General features: G+C 44.1%; 1 protein-coding gene across 1 annotated transcript in view; it reads left to right on the plus strand.

The window, feature by feature from the left end:
* Positions 1 to 24,005, plus strand: part of KREMEN1 (kringle containing transmembrane protein 1) — a gene marked incomplete at its 5' end in the record, with an annotated part of 59,906 nt that overhangs the window by 23,714 nt on the left and 12,187 nt on the right. Inside the window, 4 exons of the mRNA XM_024196895.3 lie at positions 288 to 379; positions 14,987 to 15,108; positions 15,595 to 15,748; positions 22,454 to 22,786. Of these exons, the coding sequence (XP_024052663.2) occupies positions 288 to 379; positions 14,987 to 15,108; positions 15,595 to 15,748; positions 22,454 to 22,786 (701 nt within the window). The remainder of the gene's footprint in view (positions 1 to 287; positions 380 to 14,986; positions 15,109 to 15,594; positions 15,749 to 22,453; positions 22,787 to 24,005) is intronic.

Raw genomic sequence — 24,005 nt, forward strand, 5'->3', positions numbered from 1 at the left:
TTACCAGGAATTTGAAGATCTTACTGTAATACTATTACTTTTTTCTGATTTACCAAAAATCAGCCAGTGTAAATTCCTTTGGTTTTCCCAGTACACCATTAGCTCAGTAGTTCTTACCATTCTATTCTCCACTATTTTCTTCTTGGAAAGACAGACCAGCTGAAACACTGCAATACAAATTAAAATAATGATAGCGATGAAGCCTTAGATTTAAAATAAAAATGAAGGATCTGTATGTGGTTCACAAAAATGTTTGACAAATTTTTGGTGTCTCCTTCCCTTGATAGGAACCCTGATGGAGATGTCAGCCCCTGGTGCTACATTGCAGAGTGTGAGGATGGAGTGTATTGGAAATACTGTGAGATTCCGGCTTGCCGAAGTAAGAGAAAACATTATTCCAGGCCTGATTTACTCTTCCGTAGAGATTGACAGTCACGTGACAGTAGGTGATGGTTTAGTAACATTCACTAATGGGATCTAGAATAAAATCAAACAGCTTTCTTTATCCACTTGTGACCTAAGCGAAATTTTCAATGCTGTGCTGCAGAGCTAAAGGCAAACTCACTACACCCTCCATACCCCATCCACAGGCATAACTACTGAATTATGTTATTTACAGTAAAATACAGTACAGGGATTAGCTCAAATTTATGAAGTGCTACTAGTTTCCTATAAATGTAGAAATGTTTGTTTATTAAAAATAAAAAGTGACTAAATAACAAATAGGAAAGTATAAAAGTTCAAAAAACAAAAAAATTTAAAAAACAGCTGTTCATTATCACGGTCCTTAATGTAGTGTACTTATCTTAGAGAGAGTTTTTCCATAGTGCCTGTCAACACACGCCAAAATTTTCATACCTGAGTGCCTAAAGTTATGTGCTTAAGAGCCAAATTTTCAAAACTCTCTGGCTAAATTATGAACTGAAATCCCCTAGATGCATTTGCTAACAAGTACTTACAGCCAAATCCTTAGGCCCTAATCCTGCATATATGTTTTAACTTTACATGTGAGCAATCTCACTGGTTTCAAGGGGACTACTTATGTGTGTATGTTAAGCATGTGCATTATGTATTTGCAGGCTCAGAGCTTTTGTCCTTACTCAAACACACTTCCAGTTTGAGACTGAGTAAAAACTATGTGAGTACAATATGATTTGGATCTTGCTCACCACTACCTCTTATAGGTATGAGAGGATAGTATATGCAGGTTAGACAACTAAATTTAAAAATTTGCCCTTAAGGTAAAAGGGCATTTTTATTTAGATGACTCAGTGTGGATTTAGGAGCCTAACTTCAGAAAAGTAGGAATGAAAGTTTTGTTCTTAGTTTCTAATTTAGAGTCACGATGCATGATCCATAGTGGATTTTACTCATCACCTATCCAAGATACCAGAAGCTCTTCCAGCTCAAAGTGTCTCTCTGAATTTTAGGGTACTTTCTTGATTTAAAGTGGGACATCTGTGTTTTCTTTAAAGCCCATAGATCCTAGCAAATTATCTGGATTTGGCTCTAATAAAAAATAAGTTGGAAAGCAAATTTTCTGCCCATTTGTTCCACACAAAGAAAGCTTTTCAGTACTAGACCCAGTCATTTTCTCTGTGGTGGGAAACAGAGGGTTTAAATTTGGACATTTTTATTTGCACAGATAATCCCAGATTTACATTTACAAAATGTCCTTTTGACCAGTAGTAGCTGCTTCAAGCTTTGCATTGAAACCAGATACTAGAAAAAGGAATTGCAGCAATTTAGAACAAACCGTACATTGCAAGCCCCTCCAAGTCTTAATGCAAACCTGATGATTTGTGCAGTTGTTTAAGGAGGAAGAGCTTGTTTCTTCCCTCCTTTTTCTGTTTTGAGCAGGCCTGAAGATAAATCTCAGGCACACTGCAACTAGATTTGAAAAATACACCGTCAGGATTTGGGTACCTTGGTGGAGGGATAGAGAAATTGGATGTGGAAATTCTTATTGATTGATCAATTTTTAGAAAACTAATGAGCCTGTGTTTTAAGCAGCCAGCTGTGTAGCTGTATTCAATGCCCGATGAGACAAAGAATTTCTGGTAGTGTGATTTAACATAGCTTAGGACAGGTGGAATACAGGCAACATCAAGCCTTGGTAATTGCTTGGAGGGACTTGTGTAGTATTACTCCCATTTACAGATCACTATAACTAATTCCAAATCTATTGTTACAGTTTTTTCATGGAGATAATTACACAATATTTCAAGCCCAACAATATTTATGGTTAGTACCATGTGTCATGGAGAAGTATGTATTGATATGGTACATTCATAAGTATGCCATATAGAAGCAGCACTATTAAATGGAAATAGATGCTTATAGTAAAAAATGGCAGTAGTGATGGTTCCAGAGTGTGCCTGGTCTCTCTCTCTCTCTCTCTCTATCCCCCACCTCTTCATTATGGCATGAACTTGTAAGAGGCTTGGAAATTGGTGTGATTAATTCAAAGGAGAAAAGAGCAAATGTCAGCGTTAATTGTGTGAGTGCTTAAGGAAGGACAGGTTCTTGTCATATGGAGAAGAACTGAGAGAAGATAGTAACTGCTTCTAAATCCTTCAGACAATATGCTTTGATGTGGCAGTAGCTTGATTGTGTTTCTTTCTCCTTGGTAATAGAATTACTATGAAATTCAAGAGAGAGACCAAATTACAGCAGATCACACTAGTTAACCAAATCGGGGTCACCTCAGTCCATCCCTCCAAATCGTCTCGCCAAATATATGGGGTTGCTGAATAGGGCCGGATTAACTTTTTGTGGGCCCAGTGCCAAACATATTTGTGGCCCCCCCCGGGGAATGATTGTAAAAGGGGCTAGGGGCAAAAGCACAGTGGGGCAGGAGCTAGTGTTGGTTCCTGGAGCAAGGGAGGGGCCAGGGGTAAACTGCAAGCACAGCAGGGCTGGGGAGGGGGTAAACAGGATCTTCCCCCCTACACCCCTGCCCACATAGAATGGGCACCTACCTGGTTCTAGCCCATTCTCTTCATCTCTCTCTCCACTGAGCTGCCCCTCCTCCCGCAGCAGCAAGACAGGTTCTCTTCCTGCCCTCTGGGGTGGGTGTTGGGAGTGGGAGGGGTGGAGGCTAATGTGGTTACTCCTATAACCGGACTTTTAGTTTCCAGTCAGCACTGCTAACCGGACACTCAGGTCCCGTTTCCTACTGGAGTTTCCAGTCTAAAACTGGACACCTGGCAACAGGGCTGCCAGAAAAGCTTGGGGGGGGGAGGACAAGCAATCATTTTTAAAAGTGAGAGGGCTAAGCCTTAAAGTGGGGAGGGGGAGGAAGTGGTGGGTGGGCTAGGGAGTGGAGAGGCGCTAGTGGGCAGGGCCATGTCTGCTGTACTGCCCAGGTAAGTTGGCGACTGTGGGGCTCAGCTGACACAGTATCCTCAGCCCAGGTGACGTGACAGCCAGTGGTGGATTTAGAGTTAGTGGGGCCCCCCGGCCCTGTGCTCAGCTTCATTTTTGGGGCCCTTCCTTGGGACCCAGCCAAGAAAAAGAACATTCTCTCTTATCTCGCCCAGACCCCCTTTTTCATTCTTTTTTTCTTCATCCTCCTCCTATAAGTAATAGCAAGTAAATGAAAATAAAGTGAGGTACCTTGATTGTTCTTGTAGTCTAACTTATTTTTCCACAGACCATTTGAAAATCACAGAGGGTCTCGATGGACCACTTAATGATCTTTCCAAATATTGTAAAAAGATGTTGGGGTGCGGGGTCTGGCCAGGAGCTAGGGTCTCAGGGTTGGGGCAGAAGGTTGGGGTGTGGAGCACTTACCTGGGGCAGCTCCTGTTTGGTGCTTAGGATAGGGGTGGGGATGTGGGGGGTGCAGGAGTCAGGGCAGGGGGCTGGGGAGGTATGAGGGAGGTGCAGGGGTCAGGGCAGGGGGCTGAGTGTGTGTGAGAGGGGTGCAGGGGTCAGGGCAGGGGGCTGGGTATGTGTGGGGGGTGCAGGAGTCAGGGCAGGGGGCTAGGTGTATGGGGGGGATGCAGGAGTCAGGGCAGAAGGCTGTGGGGGGTGGGGGTACAGGGATCAGGGCAGGGGCTACATGAGGGGGTGCAGGGGTCAGGGTGGGCAGAGGGCTAGGGGTATGGGCTGGGGTTGTGGGGGTGTTCACGGCAAGGGGCTGGAGGGGGTATGCCCCAATTCCAGCTCCTTCCCCAAGGCCCTGCCCCTGCCTCTTCTCCTCACTGGAGCGGGCGAGCATGCTGTGTATCCGCTCCTCCCCCTCCCTCCTGCCAGCAAACAGCTGATCGGCGGGAAGGAGAGGGGGAGGGGAGGGAACGTAGCACCCTCCGGGGAAGAGGTGGGGGAGGTAAATGGTAAATCCGGTACTGTTGCTGAAGAAAGCACGTGGACAGCATGGCAGCTTTTCTCATCTCAGTTTCATTTCATTGGTGGAAATGTAATTCCTTGGTGTGTGTCACATAGTCTAACACAGAAATTGGTGGAGTGGTGAATAATGGTGGGACAGGTCAGTTATATAGACAGATATGGATCACTTGGTATGATGGGCTCATTTGAATAACATGCATTTTAACACTGCAACATCTAAGAACAAAGAATGTAGGCCACACTTACAAGATGTGAGACAGTATACTGTAATGCAGTGACACTGAAAAGGAGCAGTCAGAGAAGACAAGGTCATTGCAGAGAAGCTAAATGAATTATTTGCATTGGTCTTCACCGCAGAGGATGTGAGGGAGACTCCCACACCTGAGCCATTCTTCTTAGGTGACAAATCTGAGGAACTGTCCCAGATTGAGGTGTCAGTAGAGAAAGCTTTGGAGCAAATTGATAAATTAAACAGTAATAAGTCACCAGAACCAGATGGTCTTCTTTCAGGAGTTCTAGTGGAACTCAAATATGAAATTGCAGCACTACTAACTGTGGTTTGTAACCTATCACTTAAATCAGCTTCTGTACCAGATGACTGAAGGATAGCTAATGTGATGCCAATTTTTAAAAAGGGCTCCAGAGGTGATCCCAGCAATTACTGGCCAGTAAGCCTGACTTCAGTACCGGGCAAACTGGTTGAAACTTAGTAAAGAACAGAATTATCAGACACATAGATGAACACGTTTTGTTGGGACACAGTCAACACAGCTATAACAGGGTTCAAAAAAGAATTAGGTAAGTTCATGGATGATAGGTCCATCAATGGCTATTAGCCAATATGGTCAGGAATGCAACCCCATGCTCTGGCTGTCCCTAAGCCTCTGATTGCCAGATGCTGGGACTGAATGATAGGGGGTGGATCATTTGATAATTGCCCTGTTTTGTTCATTCCCTCTGAAGCATCTGGCATTGGCCACTGTCGGAAGACGAGATACGGGGCTGGATGCTCAGTTCCCTCTAAGCTGCACAGCCATGCAGCTGCCTATTAAGCGCTGCACAGACGCTCAGGGCTGCGGCAGGGAGAGATGCCCCTCCCCAAGCTCCAGACCTGCCATGGTGCCCCTCTCCCTGTCCCCGACCTAGCTCAGCTGTGGCCGGGGGACAAGTGCCCCTACCCTGACCCAGCCCAGCACCGAACCTGCCATGGCCAGGGGACAGGCGCCCTCCCCCAACCCAGCCTGACCTAGACCTGCCACAGCGGGGAGAGGCGCCTTACCCCCCAGGTGCTGCTGCGGGGAGAGTGAGCTGGGGAGGAGTCCTCTCTCCCCATCGTAGCCCCAGGGAGCCCCACTGCACCCCAATCCCCTTATGCCCAGCCCCACCCCCAGAGCCCACACTCCAAGCCAGAGCCCTCATCCCTCTGCACCCCAACTCTCAGTTCCAGCCCTGAGCCCCCTCCAACACTCCGAATCTCTCGGCCCCACCCCGCCACATGAATTTTGTTATGTGCACCAATATGGAAGTAATGTGTCACACATCACCTCCATATTGGTGCACATAACAAAATTCATTCTGCACATGGGTGAGAAAAATTAGAGGGACCACTGGCTGGATGGACCATTGGTTTGACCCAGTATGACCATTCTTATGTTTTTAGGGGTCAGGGTAGATAGTTAATTGAACATGAGCTCCAAGTCCAATGCTGTGGCTAAAAGGATCATCGCAATCCTGAAATCATGGAAACTAGACAAATTGAAACTAAAAATAGATGCAAATTTTTAATGGTGAGGGTAAATAACCCATGGAACCTACCTAGGAACATGATGAATTTTGTATCGCTTTAAATCAAGACTGACTATCTTTCTAAAAGCTATGCTCCTGCTCTAACAGGAGTTATGGCCCTGATGCAGACTTTCTGTAGCCTGTGTTATGCAGGAGGTCACATTAGATTAGCATAATGGTCCTGTCTGGCCTTAAAAATCTATGAATCTTTATCTGATGGTCTTGTACCACCAGTAATACCTACTGTGAATGAGCCTGACTACAAATCCCAAAAGTCAAGGCTCTGTAGTCTGTATGTCATTTTATCAACCACATTTGCTTTTTAGCTAGCACTGTTTGGTTGTTGTCTGTTGTGATGTCCCAATTAATTCTTATGTAAAAGAAGTGGACCAGTTTGACCTCCCATTACATTTATTAGCTTCTCTAATTGGTAGAGACACAAATTCATGCTGGAAGAACTAAGAATGACACTTGTTTAACATCTGAAATTGAGTTGCTTTAGTCATTCAGGCCCTGTCTACACTAGGGCAATGATGCAAAGTTTCCACCCATTCCCTAATGTAGCTAGGGCCTCACAGTGCAGGGATGGTCTTCATTAATGATGCATAACTTTACAGTGTTTCTCAATATAAGCAATTATTTGCATTATGCTTGCAGCTGTCAGTGCATGTTAGATCATCAGAAAAACTGTCACATATTGGTGTTTACCTTGGGAGTCTCACACCACTTCATCCCAATACAATATAAACAAGTGTATATTAAAAAGGTACTTTCAAACAATTGCAATTTGCTAAAATGGAGACACTGTACTAAGAACCACGTTCTGTGATCTGTCACTTAGCCACTACAGATTTGGTAAAAAAACATTGTTTCCAAATCAGAGTCCCCAGGGGAAAACACACAGCCTTGTGTGTTGTTATTTCCATATCGAACACTCTGTGGTGACCCTACCACAGCAATTCAATGGTAGCCTATGGCTGGGGGGGAACCCCAATGACAACCATAGATTGGATGGTCATACTAAAATGATATTTGACACGTAGGGCTCTGTTCTTCAAAGGGCCGAGCACTGAGATCCCAAAGCATTTCAGTGTACGAGAAGCAAATGATAGTCCCACTGAATTCTGTAAGACTCCTCACATGCTTCTAGTTAAGAATATGCTTAAGTGGTTTGCTGGATTGGGGCCAGAATGCTCAGCACCTTGAGGAATTGAAGCCTCATTTAGGATTAACTGCCCAGTCCTAGACTAGATTGATGCCTCTCAATGAGCCACAGTTGGCTCCAAATCCACTACATTCCTTTTGTTTGTCAGAGATTGGAGTGCTGAGGTATGATAGGACCCTACAGGGGCTCACTAGCTATACAATGTTACCCTAGTGGCATGTTTGTTTGTTGTTTTTTAGTTAGAGAATTTAATAATTTACCAACCGGGAGGGTCCCACCATTAAAGCTAACTCAAAGCATATTTTTAATGTGCTGTTTTAGGAATTCCCAAAGTCCCATGGGTGAAGTGGGCTAGGATGGTATTACAGGAAGTAGTTGTTGGACAATGTAATAATGCACCCTACAGAAATTTGAGCGGTCTCTGCAGGTGTTCTGTCAATCTGGACTCAGGTGGAGAAGAGCTCCAGGTGAAAATTACCTATGATACATTAATTAAGACAGTATCTTGAAGTCTCAGTAATTATATGTTCATTGCTGCAAGCTTGATTGGTGCATGGTACTTCATAGCCCTAGCTAGTGTACTTATCTATATACAGTATTAACACTGGAAACTTTAGCTGTATTTTAAGACTTAAAACAGTATTTTTTATGAACACTAGACCAGAGCAGCATTAATTACTCAAACAAAACTATACATACTAGAATGTTCTTCTCCTCAAATCTCCTGTTTTCTTAATCTCTCACCTATAGTGAAACATACTAGACATAGACATAATTGTTTTTGTGAAGAATATGGCAATATAAAATTCAGTATATTCATTAATCACTAACAGCTACACTAAACCAGCCCCTAAAAATTAAGAAGTGTTCATCCTTTGCCTTCTGTTTTTTACTTGTATTCATCTCTTTCTGCCTTACTGTCATGTAGCTTTGCTCCGCTTGTGTCAGCATTAAACTTACTATATACTGCCTCTTTTGTGTCTGGTGTTTGATCAGGTCCAAAGAATATAAAGGTTCAATGTTTTGTTACCTGAATAATTACTGGATTGACATGCTCTTGTCAGTTTTTGTGGGACCTGGAATGTTTTCATCTGTTTTTTTTTGTTTTGTTTTGTTTTTTGCTTTTACTAATGAATATTAAAAACTCCATGAAGAAACCAGGCATCAATCTGTATTATAGCTGCATCCTAAAACTATATTGTTCCCAGTTTGGCCTGTTATAAGGGATTTGTAAAGTAGATGAATCAGTGTTTCTTTGGACTCATTGAGATGGCAACAAGAAAACTAGAATAAAAATGTCTTATTGTCTGCACATTATGCAAACAACAAACGAGGGTTCCACTCTTCAGCAGAGAGAACTCTGCACCATGGACACTGGGGTTCAGTCTAACTTATGTATCTATTTATCTCTATCAGCATCCTTAAAGCATAGAAAGCTATTGTGCAGCCCAGCACTGACATTTTTTACCATTAATCTGATAGTACTGGTAGGTCTGGGCCTTGTGTCAGGAATGTCAGACTCCAGGCATTAAGGGGTTAAACAAAAACACCTGCATTTATGAGCCCTTCAGAAAGACAAATTGAAGGGACTTGTCTCTATTCTACTCTGGCTTTGTCTCTCTTTAGTATATTACTCTTGCAACAATGGCTCCAGCTACAATGGAAACTCATGTTACCATTTTCCCAAGTCATGGAAGGGCTCAAATGCCTCTACTCTCAGGGGCGGCTCTAGGCACCAGCAAAGCAAGCAGGTGCTTGGGGCAGCCCATTTGCAGGGGCGGCAGCCGGCAGGGATCCAGCATGGGAGCTGAGAACCAGCAGGGGGCCCTGGGAGCTATAGTTCCTTGGTTAGCTCACTGCCTATAGAGCCAGCCCTGGAGCAGGGAAAGAACTATATTTCCCAGCATTGCCTTGGCTGCTATCAACAGGAAAAGGAGGGGGAGGGAGTATTGTAGCTGAAACCTCATGCTGCAGCTTGCTGTGAGTGGAGAGCTCACTGCTAGAACGGGTTTCAGAGTAGCAGCCGTGTTAGTCTGTATCCGCAAAAAGAACAGGAGTACTTGTGGCACCTTAGAGACTAACAAATTTATTAGAGCATAAGCTTTCGTGGGCTACTTATCTATATACAGTATTAACTTCGGATGCATATAGAGTGGAACATATATTGAGGAGATATATATTCACACATACAGAGAGCATGAACAGGTGGGAGTTGTCTTACCAACTCTGAGAGGCCAATTAAGTAAGAGAAAAAAACTTTTGAAGTGATAATCAAGATAGCTCAGTACAAACAGTTTGATAAGAAGTGTGAGAATACTTACAAGGGGAGATAGATTCAATGTTTGTAATGGCTCAGCCATTCCCAGTCCTTATTCAATCCTGAGTTGATTGTATCTAGTTTGCATATCAATTCCAGCTCAGCAGTCTCTCGTTGGAGTCTGTTTTTGAAGTTTTTCTGTTGTAAGATAGCCACCAGCATTGAATGGCCAGACAGGTTAAAGTGTTCTCCCACTGGTTTTTTAATATTATGATTCCTGATGTCAGATTTGTGTCCATTAATTCTTTTGCATAGAGACTGTCCGGTTTGGCCAATGTACATGGCAGAGGGACATTGCTGGCACATGATGGCATATATCACGTTGGTAGATGTGCAGGTGAACGAGCCCCTGATGGTATGGCTGATGTGATTAGGTCCTATGATGATATCACTTGAATAGATATGTGGACAGAGTTGGCATCGGGCTTTGTTACAAGGATAGGTTCCTGGGTCAGTGTTTTTGTTCAGTGATGTGTGGTTGCTGGTGAGTATTTGCTTTAGGTTGGGGGGTTGTCTGTAAGCGAGGACAGGTCTGTCTCCCAAGATCTGTGAGAGTAAAGGATCATCTTTCAGGGTAGGTTGTAGATCTCTGATGATGCGCTGGAGAGGTTTTAGTTGGGGGCTGAAGGTGACAGCTAGTGGTGTTCTGTTATTTTCTTTGTTGGGCCTGTCTTGTAGGAGGTGACTTCTGGGTACTCGTCTGGCTCTGTCAATCTGTTTTTTCACTTCAGCAGGTGGGTATTGTAGTTTTAAGAATGCTAGAACGGGGTGGCACTGTCAATGGGAAACAAGTGCCAAGGAGTAGAAGGCTTTTGGCCCAGATATCCCCTTCAGAAGACATCCCCAGCCTGGATTAGGGATACTGCTGTGACCTCACCTTGCAGCCCTGAAAGAATGAATTGGGTGGACTAAATGGACAGTGCCCCTCTCTATCTGAAGCCTAGCAAGGGAGGTACATGGATCCCACTAGAATTTAAAATGAAAAGTAAGGGAGGGGAGGCTCTACTGGACCTGGGCAGCTTTAGATACAGTACCAGGCGCGTAGGAGGATTTCCACTTCTGAGCCATGGAAGCAGAAATTAACTTCTCCTTTCCAGATTTAACTAATATTCAGAAAGGGAATCTAGCACCTGCCTTCCAGATTTGAACACCCTCAAAATTCAGGAGTGCTCAAACTCAGTTTGGGCAGCTGTTACCTCATTTCTCCCAAATCAAATATACTGATCCACTGTAACTTGCTGTAGAAAAAGTAGGCTAAAATTGAGCAAGAAATGCTTCCCAGTGGTTATTAGGACTGGAATTGCTATTTTCAACAGCCATTGCCATTTTTTTTTTTTTTTTAGTTTTATTTGTTTAAAAGGAAGACAGTGATATTGCAGTGGCAAATTCCCCAGAGAAACAAAGAGTGGAACAAAAAAATAATAAAGGCACCTCAACTTTTCCTCATTTATGGAGGAGTCTTATAATATGCATCCAGATATCCTCCAATCACACAAGCTGAAAATTGTTCCACTTTACTGCAGTTCTGTAACCATATGGGAACCAATCCTGTTTGTGTTCTGTGCATATCTAAAATTCCTGCTGAATGACCCGCCCTGGGAGCGAGTTACCAGTGACCCAGGGCTGGGGCGGAAGGAGGGTGCAGTTGGTGGGGGCGGCAGGGGGTGTGGGTGGAGGAGGGGGAGAGCCCAGAGCTGGGGCAGCAGGGGGTGTGTGGGTGGTATGTGGGGAAGGGGGAGCCCAGGGCTGGAACAGCAGGGGGGGGCAGGTGGGGGGAGGCCCAGAGCTGGGGCGGCAGGAGTGTGTGGGGGGGAGCCCAGGGCTGGGGTGGGGTCAGCCAAACATTTTTTTGCTTGGGGTGGCAAAAAACCTAGAGCCGGCCCTGGCTACTCTACTGTATTACTCTGCCAATACTGTGGGCATGATTAGGTCTGAGTACTGCTGTGCTCTACTGAAGTCAGTACCAGCTAAAGATTTACCTTTTAAAAGTCCCATCTAAAGATGTGGATTGAATAGAAAATATCTGGAGTAAGAGGCATTAGAATCAGGGTCAGTATAAATCAGACACTGAAATCCAGTTTGGATTCTTCTCCCAAAGGACTAATTGGCTGAAGGGAGGTGTCTTACTTGTGATGCTCCATCTCAGTTCTGTGTGAACTGTCAGTGAAAGGACATTGCTACATCCACTCCTGCTAGTTCCTCTATAGTGGGAGTAGCACTTCACAATAGACAGTGTTGAAGACTGCTGAGATATCAAGGCTGTGAACGTGGAAGTGTGGCCCCCAGATCAAGGCCATCAGTACAGTCATCCATCAGAGCAGAGGGCCAGCCTTTTGCCATGTCCTGACTTCAAGCCTGACCTGAGGGGCTCAGGATGCTCTAGGAAGTTAAATGCTGCTGGAGCTTGTTTGACTGATACTACCTTTTCCATAACTTTGTTCAGGCAGGGGGCTGGAAACAGAGTGGTAGTTTGCAAGGCCTCCTGCATAAAGTGCAGACTTGTGCAGAATCAGCCAGACTATTGCAGGTTTCCAGGTGACTAATAAGGAGCCATTGACTGAAGTGTTGATGATGCCAGTTACAGGGCCCTATTGCACTTTGCTTGCCTTCATATGAGATGGTGATTAGAGAACTCTCAGTTTTCCAGTGGTAGAAATAAAAGCCTGGATGGATGAAGAGCAATTGTTGTAACTGAGTATGGGGAAACTAGTGGTGCTGCTAGGAGAATGGAACATAATTAAAAATCTTGCAGGTGCACTGATTTCACACTTGACTGAAGACATCTGACCATTGATTGTCAAGGCAATATAAAGCCTCAGGGTCTTGTTGGACTCCCCGCTGCTCCTGGACACATTTGCATCAATGATGAGAAATGATTTATACCATCTTCAAGTGGCCAGAAAACTGCATTTTTTCTCTCAGATGATATATCACTATGTTTATCACCTCCAGATTAGACTACCGCCACCTTTTGATTGTGTACTCTCCAGGGCATTAACCGGGGTCAGAAAGCATCCTGCAACTATTGGGTCCTAATGCAGCACAGATAATTAATAACAGTAGACACTCTGATGTGCATAGGAATGTGGTTCAGATGAAACAAGAACAGGAAGCAACCCAGCAGTGAATGATCAGCTGGGGTTTATACCTGGGACTTCTCATAAACGTAACATACTAAGCCATCTGGCTGACTACAGACACTGCTACTTGCATTTGCTACTACAGATATCAAGCAAGTCTCTCAAAGAAGCATTTTCACAAATATGTTGTGAACCACTTTAATTCTCCCTGAGCTATACGGTTTGTAAGTGATGCAGGGAAGGATAGGGCTTTGAGTTAGCAGAGGGAGAGTTCTCTGCATGAGTAAGGGGAGATGGAGGAAGAGGAATTTAGGTTAGCAGAAGGCTTCCTTCCAACCTACTTAGAAAACCAAGTAACTTGTTCTGTAGCTTGATACCCTTCTTAGTGCCACTCATGCAGCTTGATAAATCTTCACAGAGTATTAAACAGCTACATTGCTAATTTAACAGCCAAATGGCTAGAATGGCCATGACTGTGGGCATGGATCTGTATGAAGAGGTCTTATTCAAATCTAAAGATCTTCAATATTTTGGCTATAAGACATCTTAGGCCTGATTTTCAGAGGTGGTGGACACCATTACCTCCAATTGATTTCAATGAGCGCATTCTGATCAATAGATTTTACGGTATTTTAAGCTGGACTCCCTGAAATTGAGGCAATCAAAAATAGTTAGGACTCTGAAAATTTGGTCCAAACTAGTTATAGAAAGGAAATAATGAAGGTATAAACTGACCTCTTTAGCACCAAAGGGCACAAACAGCATGGCATTTGGAGCAGGGCACTTGGATTTACAAGCTCTATTACTATCAGCAGGGGAATGATTTATCCCACTGTGCCAGCTAGCCTTTAGCTGTTATTTTGGTATCTGGAACTGCTAATTGATGGTCATGTGCACTATGTTGAGCGTGTCTTGGAAAATACAGTATGTTATCCCCAGACACACAAGTTGTCTGGGTTCTCCATGCCTCCTTCAGACAACTCTGCAAAAGTATCATACAAGGGGAATCCCAGGTGGAGGGACTCCTCTCTCTGTTGGGCACCAGCACAAACTCTTTTAGCAGATGTTGCTCACCTTGAATAGATGCGAGGGAATTAAAAGGGAAACAGTGTCACAGGGTTTGTCCCTTGTCCACCCCACGTTGACATGGTCCATAATCTCAATTACTAGGATGAGTTTTGTGCTCATGCATTAGGCTCTAACTATACTGGAGCTACAGCCAGGTCTAATGCTGGCAGGTGCTATTCAGCTTTCTGCCATGTGCAACATCCCTCAATCCTGAATTCAACCAGATCTCAGACAGAACCTGGTGCTATTATTCCAGTCCTGGGCCTGCCTGGGTGAAGAGTAGTGTATAGTGCTAAGCTGACTCCAATGTGATGTTCACTATACAGTACTGCAGATGAGAATGAAATCTTTGCTGATGTTAGATGAAAAGAAGTCTCTATTAGCTTAGATCTTCTACATGTGATAGTCACACTGGAGCCACAAAAATACAGATACATCTCATTTGCCAATGAATCACACACATGCCATATGGGGAATGTAACTTTCTTCTTCCAAAAACACTAGTGTCTATTATTAAACTAATATCTGTACTATTAAAGGTTTTAGTCTTTGAGTGATAAGGACTAGGAGGTTCTATCCTCTGAACCTCCCCTCCCCTCCCCACCCCCCGCCAACTGCATTATAACAAGGTATCAACTTTAATTCTTTGTACTCCCAGCACCCGCTTATGATTACTGGCAATGAAGTATCCTGGCAAATAGCATAGATCCAATGGCTCTATGGACTCCACTTTGGAAGACTGCTATTGTATGTCCATACTCAATAAAATAGTTTGAATAGAAGCCATATTTCTTAACAATGCCTCATTACAACATACATCATTCATTCCAAATCCAAATTTACCCTGATCTCACTCAAACCTAGTGTAATCTTCCTGTTTATTATTGCTGACATCAGGAATGCTGAATAATTAAATTATCTATCTTAGGTACTTATGTGGCCCCTATTACCATAGTATCAGAACCTTATTATAAAATATGGTGTGTATGTATTCAGGAATGAAGCTCACCTCACTTCCTGTCTCCTTGTCCTCTGCTATGTTTGCTGGGTCTTTTTCATATTTTCTAAAGGCCAGTGTCATACAGCTGGAGCTTGCTAATATGAGATCTATGCTAAAAGCTGTGCAGGGGCCGCAAGGTTACACTTGAAATTCTTTGTATCATAGTGTACACTCATGGGCACAGGTCTAGAATATTTGTTCTCCATAATTCTTTCCAGTGCCTGGGAATCTTGGCTGTTACAAGGACTATGGAGATCCACCTCTTACTGGCATCAGTGAGACCTCAAACAAACTCACTATCCAAACCTGCATCAGCTTCTGCCGAAATCAGCAGTTCAAGGTAATTTCTTTGCTCGCCATTTACAGAGAGGTTTTTTTTTTTAAATGGGACAGGATGACACACACAGATCTCTGCTGTATTTCTGGTGCCTTCTTTTCTTGCCCCAGGAAACCCAGCCTCTCACTTCCTCCCACTCTAGGGAGTCCAGCCTTTCTCCTGCTATCCAAGATAGCTTGGGTATACGCCAAAAAGTTATATTTTAACTGCCAGGAGGAGGTGCCTGCAGACACGTGAATGCTTTTGTATGCTTACACTTCATTAATGAAACAACCCTTCCCTCCCTCTGCACAGGCTTTCTCACCAGCCTTAAATGGCACCCGTGCAGCTCAGTCATCTGCAGAACACCCTGCCAGCTTTCTCCTGGCCCTGCTCCTAATCATTCTCCAAATGGTACACTCCTTGCTGTCCTCTTTATGCCCTGACAACCTGCTATCTGTGTTCCCCAAATGTCAGCCCTTCCTGTCTAAAGTCTCTTTGTTATCACAGTTGGCAGGCATGGAGTCAGGCTATGCCTGTTTCTGTGGGAATAACCCTGACTATTGGCGCTATGGGGAGGCAGTCAGCACAGAATGCAACAGTGTCTGTTTTGGCGACCATACCCAACCCTGTGGTGGCGATGGCAGGGTCATCCTCTTTGACAGTAAGTATTGAAATGGCCTGAGCATCTCTGAAAGGGAGGCTTCAAATACTTAGCAAATCAGGGGAAAGAGTCGTCAAGGAATTTGGGCACTACTGAACACAAAACAATGTAAGACTCACAGTAGGGCTAAACTGTAGGGCAGCTGAGGTCCTGTCTGGCTTAGAACAATGAGAACCTGAATTCAGAGTAAAATTAATTAACCTTCATTCCAATTCTGTGAATGGACTGGCATATCTCTTCCAATAAATGATACTTGCTCAGACAACTGCTTCATGCTCCAGATACTATGGTGCCCTTTTCCACAAAGGGCTCTCAAGTGGCTGTCATCCACGACACAGCAACACAGCACTGAAGGGCACTTTCAGATCTGCCCTTAATTGATGAATGCATGTGCAACTAAGGTAAGTGATCATCTTCAGTCATCCCATCAGACATCATAATTGGTACACATCAGCTCAACTTTTACTAAATAGTGTTATGTTCAGTCTGGTAAAGGAGAAAGGGGAACCCAGCAGAGATTTACCTGGAGCTGTGGGAAGAGGAGGGAGTTCCACCTTTTACATTAAAAATAATTAGATGTAATTATAAATCTAGTTACTAATTTTTGAGTAAAGGAAAAACAGAATAGTTGACCATAGACCTTACCTACATAGTAAAAGAGGATGTCAAATATACAAGACAACAAAATGTAGTAGACGTGTCATTGGAGCAGCATGTTACATCAAAGGAATGAGTTATATTCAGGGGTGAAAGTAACTGAGGACACTTACCGGTACAGGGGGGGTTGGCTCTGGCCCCCGGAAGGGGCGGGGCCTCAAGCGGTAGGGGCGGGGCTGGGGTCAGCATCCCCCAGCCAACCCTTGGACCGCGCTGCCCGGGGCTCCCGTGTTGATTTAGTGGCCGGGGGAGGCAAAAGGGGTAGGGGTTAAAGCGCTGCAGGGTCCTTTGCCACGGCAGTGCTTTAACGTTGCTTCCCCCCCCCACATCCATCGGCAACCCCACCAACTGGGGGGTGCAGCAACATTAAAGCGCTGCTGCAGCAAAGGACCATCCTTAAAGCGCTGCCATGGCATGGACCCTACCGGCAGGGCCCCCGACAGGGGAGGCAAAAGGGGCAGGGACATTAAAGCGCTGCCACGGCAGCACTTTAATGTGGGCTGGTTATGGGCCGGTGCGGGTTCTTACCGGTACGGAGTACCGGCCCGTACCGGCTCACTTTCACCCCGGTTATATTTCCTTAACACTCTACACACCCAGAGGACTCCTTGCTTGCACTCTCTCCCTATAAATACCAGTTCCAGTTGCGTAACCTTACAGACTAAGAGTGTAATTAAGACCTGTAGTTTGCAGTGTAGTATCACTGACTTCAATGGAGTTGCACCAATTAAACAAGGGTCTGAATTCTGTCCTGAATACATGACTCTTCAATTTGTGTATAACTGCAGTATAAGGTACAACCTTTTTCTTCATCTACACAATGACACCAAACCTTAGGACAAACTTCCACACAGTTGCTTCTCTTCAGAGTATGGGTTTGAAAAGTTACTAAGTCCACAGTTTGCTCTAACACTGAATGTAGGGGTGGTGTTAACTATCATAGAAGATTAGGGTTGGAAGAGAGACCTCAGGAGGTCATCTAGTCCAACCCCCTGCTCAAATCAGGACCAACCCCAACTAAATCAACCCTGCCAGGGCTTTGTCAAGCCAGGCCTTAAAAACCTCTAAGGATGGAGCAACAGAGGGTCCTGTGGCACCTTTAAGACTAACAGAAGTATTGGGAGCATAAGCTTTCGTGGGTAAGAACCTCACTTCTTCAGATGCAAGAGATTCCACCAACTCCCTAGGTAACCATTCCAGTGCTTCATCACCCTCCTAGTGAAATAGTTTTTCCTAGTATCCAACCTAAACCTCCCCCACTGCAACTTGAGACCATCGCTTCTTGTTCTGTCATCTGTCACCAATGAGAACAGCTTAGCTCCATCCTCTTTGGAACTTCTCTTCAGGTAGTTGAAGGCTACTATCAAATCCCCTCTCACTCTTCTCTTCTGCAGACTAAATAAGCCCAGTTCCCTCAGCCTCTCTTCATAAATCATGTGTTCCAGCCCCCTAATCATTTTCATTGCCCTCCGCTGGACTGTTTCCAGTTTGTCCACATCCTTTCTGTTCTGGAGGGCCCAAAACTGGATGCAATACTCCAGATGTGGCCTCACCAGTGCCGAATAGAGGGGAATAATCACTTCCCTTGATCTGCTGGCAATGCTTCTACTAATGCAGCCCAATATGTCATTAGCCTTCTTGGCAACAAAGGCACACTGTTCACTCATATTCAGCTTCTCGTCCACTGTAATCCCCAGGTCCTTTTCTGCCACTTCACCAGTCAGTCCCCAGCCTGTAGCAGTGCATGGGATTCTTCCGTCCTAAGTGCAGGGCTCTGCATGTGTCCTTGTTGAACCTTGTCAGATTTCTTTTGGTCCAATCTCCAATTTGTCTAGGTTACTCTGGACCCTCTCCCTACCCTCCAGCATATCTACCTCTCCCTCCCACCCAGCTTAGTGTCATCCACAAACTTGCTGAGAGTGCAATCCATCCCATCATACAGATCATTAATGAAGAGGTTGAACAAAACCCACCCCAGGACCGATCCCTGGGGCACTCCACTTGATACCAGCTGCCAACTAGACATTGAGCCGTTGATCACTACCCATTGAGCCCGACAATCTAACCAGCTTTCTATCCACCTTATAGTCCATCATCCAATCCATACTTCTTTAATTTGCTGGCAAGAATACTGCTAACGTCATGGTATATCACATCCACTGCTTTCCCCATATCTACAGAGCCAGCTATCTCATCACAGAAGGCAATCAAGTTGGTCAGGCATGACTTGGCCTTGATGAATCCATGTTGACTGTTCCTGATTACCTTCCTCTCCTCCAAGTGATTCAAAATGGATGCTATGGGAGATCTAGCTCCAGGGGCAAAGGTGCTCAGCCATGAGTCAAATATCATGAGTCAGATGTAACCCCTCCAAAATCATGAGATTGGCTCAACTATAATGAGATCTTGTTTTTAAAATTGAATGTGTTTTTGGTTTGTCTTCTGATTTTTGAACTCCCCCCTCCCTTCAATGTGCTCATACAATTAGTGTTACCAACTCTCTTATATTTATAGTGAGTGAGACAATTTTGGCACCTGCTGCAGGAGCCTTCACTAGAATGCACATTGGGACCTCTTTATGATAGACAAGCCTTAAGTGTTTAAGTCTATATGAACAGTTAGTCCAGGGGCACTTGCCAGCTGCGTATTAACTGTCCATGTGGACCTTGCGGCTGTGCACTAAAAGTTCACTAAGGCGCGCTTAGACCTAACAACAGTCCTGGGGTTTGCGGGACTGTCCCACTTTGAACCTCAAAAACCTCTTGTCACGAATGAGCAGAACATTTCCTGCATTCAGGACTGCCCAGGGTTTGGCCTGTCTGCCCTTCTGTCTCCAGCTATGGAGTGGCAGACAGGCCAAACCTGAGTGGCACTGTGTCCTGCTTTAGTCACTTGAAATGTTGGGAAGTATGCGCTTTGATCTACTCCCGTTTCAAAGTGGGGTAGATCGAAGTGCACTACGGAGCTTTTAGCGTGTGGGAGCAGGGTCTGGACGGACAGTTAGTGCATGGCTGGCTAATGTGAGGTACATTTAGACCCTATCTTGCCGCACACTAACTGTTCATATAGAGAAGCCCTAAGTGAGGGACAGTCTCTGCTCTGTATAGATTACAATTAGTGCAAAGCAAAGTAGTGAGTTTGTGATATAGGAACTGGAACTGGGAATCATACTCATCTATACAGGGGCCATCAAACTTCCATGAGTTGGGAACAAATCTTAATCCCTGTTGAGCTGGGCAAGATTCATACTGCTGCCCAACAGGGGAGAGGCTCTGTAGCTCCTTTGCAATTCTCTGAGACAGCTAATCCTGCACAGGTGCTGATGTTACATTTTTAAAAATGAGACTGCTTTCTGGGAAGATAAATTTATTAAATCAGGTCTGACCTTTTGGAGCTTGCACAGGCATGCTCTCCCACCCTCTGGAACACAGGCAACATCTCCCACATTGCTCAGGCTCAAAACTACTCAGTCTGCTACACCTATTCTTACAAATACAAATAATAAAAATGCAATGGTAAAACAAATATTAGCACAACATCTGAATTCACTTCTAAATACAATGTTTTGCAATTTCAGATCATTCCAACTATTGCATCAAGATCTGTACATCAACTTCTATAATATGTAAATTTTCCCACTCCCACATGGGTCATCAATCCTCAATCTTCAGCTCCACAACACAGACAGCTCTAGGAGCAATTGATAGGTGAAAAGCATGCTTTTGTCCTCTAAGTCAGTGGCTCTCAACCTTTCCAGACTACTGTATCCCTTTCGGGAGTCTGATTTGTCTTGCATACCCAAAGTTTCACCCCACTTAAAAACTACTTGCTTACAAAAATCAGACATAAAAATACAAAAGTGTCACTGCACATTATTGAAAAATTGCTTACATTCTCATTTTTACCATATAATTATAAAATACATCAATTGGAATACAAATATTGTGCTTACATTTCAGTGTATAGGCTATACAGCAATATAAACAAGTAATTGTCTGTATGAAATTTTAGTTTGTACTGACTTCGCTAGTGTTTTTTATGTATCCTGTTGTAAAATTAGGCAAATATCTAGATGAGTTGATTTACCCACTGGGAGACCTCTGTGTTGAGAACCACTGCTCTAAGTGGACCAGCCTATACAGGGAGACACCATACTTTCTGAAACAGCCATGGAACACTGGGCATCAGGACACTTTGGTGGGAGCACATTGTGGTTACAGCCAGCATAGCCAAAAGTAACAACCCCCCGTTTGGGTCATATGAGACCCTGAACCTGGGATCTCTGGATGTAAAAATGTGAAGAGCTACCACTTGAGCTAAAGAACCCTTAGAGTGCTCTCGGCATGGAAGTAGTAACAGACTCAAGTCTCTATATGTGGTCTAGCAACTAAAAAGTAACAGAGTCATGGTGGGTTACAGAATCACTTAAACTGATATGTCCCTTGGAAAGAATTTGGCAAAGTGGATGAGACTTGATGCTGTTATATCAGCGATTCTGTTCTATTCCCAGTTCTACTAGTCACCATGGGTAAGTTCTTGGTTACATGTGTGAGATCTTGTTCACAATATGGGTTATGAAGGACACAGAAGTATTGTCAGTCGAAGAGCTGGGACTAGAATTCGTGGTATCTCGGCTTGTAATTCATTGGACTTTCCACTAGGCTACAGGACATTATATGGAAACAGAGCCCTCTCCCTCCCAACACACACCAATAGAGCTTTTAGTATCATCATGAGACTCTTCGCAGCCAGAGCCAAAGTCACAATCTCAATAAAGCTGAATTGGCAACACTGCTCTGCAGTTTAGTGTTGAGTAGTTCTCTGTTGGGCTTTGCTAGCCAATTGTCCTTTAACATGGGAAATGCCTAATGGCCACAGACAAGAGCTGAGTTAGAGGGGGCCAAGGTGACAGTAAGGTTCTATTTTATTAGTAGGGTGCAGTATAACACTATTTACATATCTGCCTCCCAGGGCATTTGTGCAGATTAATTGTTTATACATGGCTTTAAACATGTGAAGCAACACATACATGCACAACCATTAAAAGAATTAGTGCATCTGATTGTAATGTTACCAACAATAATGCTGGAACAGTATAGCTGAGCTACTTTGCAAATTTTATCTTCTGGGTTTTTTTTTCTCCAAAGTCGTGGAGTGCTGCATTAATGTCTTTGAAAATCAACCAATATACTGTCCATGGACTCTTTCTGTACAAAATCACGTACCAGCCGGATGTATTAGTTTACATAAATGATAGCAGTGAGCACCAGAGCAGCATTGAACAAAAGATAATAAAGTAGCCTCAAGCATTACTGCATACAAAACATATGTTGGAAACTTTTCAGCTTGATGGATAAGGTGTTTGCAAAGGATCCTGTGATAGGGCGTTATTCTTAGCCAAGTAATTCCACTTATCCGTGTGTCAGACCTACTTATTAATTGTACAAAAACAAAACACTTGAAATTTTAAAACAATTACATAAAAAAGATAAAACTCTGCTAAGAATGCTTTAATTATAGGGAAGTGGAGAAATATCCCATAAGCAAGAGTCATTATTACACGTACCGCCCTCACAGGGGTAGGAAGGGAGTTGTTGAGGCTTAGTGGTTAGCTCATTATGACCAGATTATCCCCAGCCCTGGAGGGATGCTCAAGGGAGGAGAGGACACAAATTTCTGGCTACAATTTTGCACAAGATCTAGGCACAATTGCAGCCTAGCCTGGCATTAGGCTTTCTGAAAGAAATGAGAGTGGTTGATGGCCCCTCCCACTTCTGCACCATATCAGTGGAGTTGGCCTCCTGTGAAAGAAGCGCACATTGCACCCTGGAAGAGGGTAGCACAATGGCCATGCTCCCAGGTACCCACATAGGCATCTTGCTTTGGTCTGAGACACAGTACATCCTGGAGCTTCCCTGTAGCTTAAAGCCACAATTGAGCCCTTGATGTTTGTAGCGTGTGAGATTTATTCTTAGATGAAACATGCTGTGGAAGTACAGCCTATACAAATTTGATTTTCACTCCTTTTTCTTCTCTTTTTCCCCACAGCCCTCATTGGTGCCTGTGGAGGGAACTACACCTCCCCAACATCTGTGATCTATTCCCCAGATTTCCCTGACACCTATGCCACAGGCAGGGTCTGCTACTGGACCATACAAATTCCAGGAGCATCTCAGATCCAGTTCGACTTCACTCTCTTTGACATCAAGGACTCCACAGACATGGTGGAGGTGCTGGATGGCTACACCTATCATGTGCTGGCTCGTTTTGATGGCAGGAACCAGCCTCCCATCTCTTTTAATGTCTCTTTGGATTTTGTCATTTTGTATTTTTTCTCAGATCAAATCAATCAGGCCCAGGGATTTGCTGTCGTGTACAGAGGTAAGAGGCTAATGCTCCATACCTAGCTCCCAATGGGCCATTTTTCTAAGGTGTTTAGGCCACATAAAGACTTGCCCTACAGACACAGAGAAAGCACATATTTTAACTGATGTTGTACATCTAAGGGTCCTCCATTTAGTGTAGTCGGAGTTCCGGGGGTAAGACCTCCCACCCAAACTTCTGTCTTGATTTAGTAGTCTGCCCTTCAGCTGTTTCTCAAATAACTATGGGCTAACCCAAAAGCCCATTCCCCTCGTCCCCCTCCCCCACACCTGACATGGTGGAGCTGAAAGAAAGACTGAAGTTTAAATAAAATGGTGCCAGTAGTCTAGCTGCACCTTCTGTTTTTTCTTAGCTCTTTCTAACTCCCTGTATGTTCCACTCAGACAGAAAGTGTCCTGGGATTCTGTGACTGTACCAATTACTTTCAAGTCATTTTGCTCAGATCATTTTCATCTTGTCTATGCTAGAACACTCACCATTGCTCGTGCCAGCAAAGCTGTATTGGTGTAAGAAAATTTTAGGGAAAAAGGCATAGGTGCTGGAGGTGTTGTGGTACCCGCTGGCTCAAAGTGGCTTCCATCATGTACAGTTTACAGTTTGGTTCAAGGGCTCTTTGCACCCCTGCTATACAAATTATTCCGGCACCTCTGGAAAATGATAGTGTAGACACAGCCTTTGTTGTTCTGTGTATCTCTTGTATCTTCAGAGTTTCTAACTGTATGTCTTGTAGATGGAGACCTGGACAGCTCCTCAGTGACAACCGGTCACCAGATGGCCACTCATACTAATTTTACCAGTCCGCAATGAAACTATCATAGAATGCTTCAACTCTTCAAGCAATGTGTTGTCCCCAAAACAGATTAACTAGAGCCACGACTTTAAGTTTCACTAAGCAAACTAGATTTTTTAATAGCAAGTAGGTTGTACAAAAGGAAAACACATGCTAAACAAAAGACGCTGAATATTTAACTGCAATCCTTAGCATCGTCTCCTGAGATCTGGAGAAGCCATTCTGTTGTCCTAATTACAAAACAATGTATATTATCCCTCTGAGACACAGTGCAGCTGCTTTTCTCTGATCCTTCAAGATAAGCAAGGTCTCTCTCCTTTTTCTCAAAAAGAACAGGAGTACTTGTGGCACCTTAGAGACTAACAAATTTATTAGAGCATAAGCTTTCGTGGGCTACAGCCCACTTCTTCGGATGCATATAGCGTG

Source organism: Terrapene carolina, unplaced genomic scaffold, assembly GCF_002925995.2.
Source record: "Terrapene carolina triunguis isolate 2854851 unplaced genomic scaffold, T_m_triunguis-2.0 Scaffold234, whole genome shotgun sequence".
NCBI lineage: Eukaryota > Metazoa > Chordata > Testudines > Emydidae > Terrapene > Terrapene triunguis.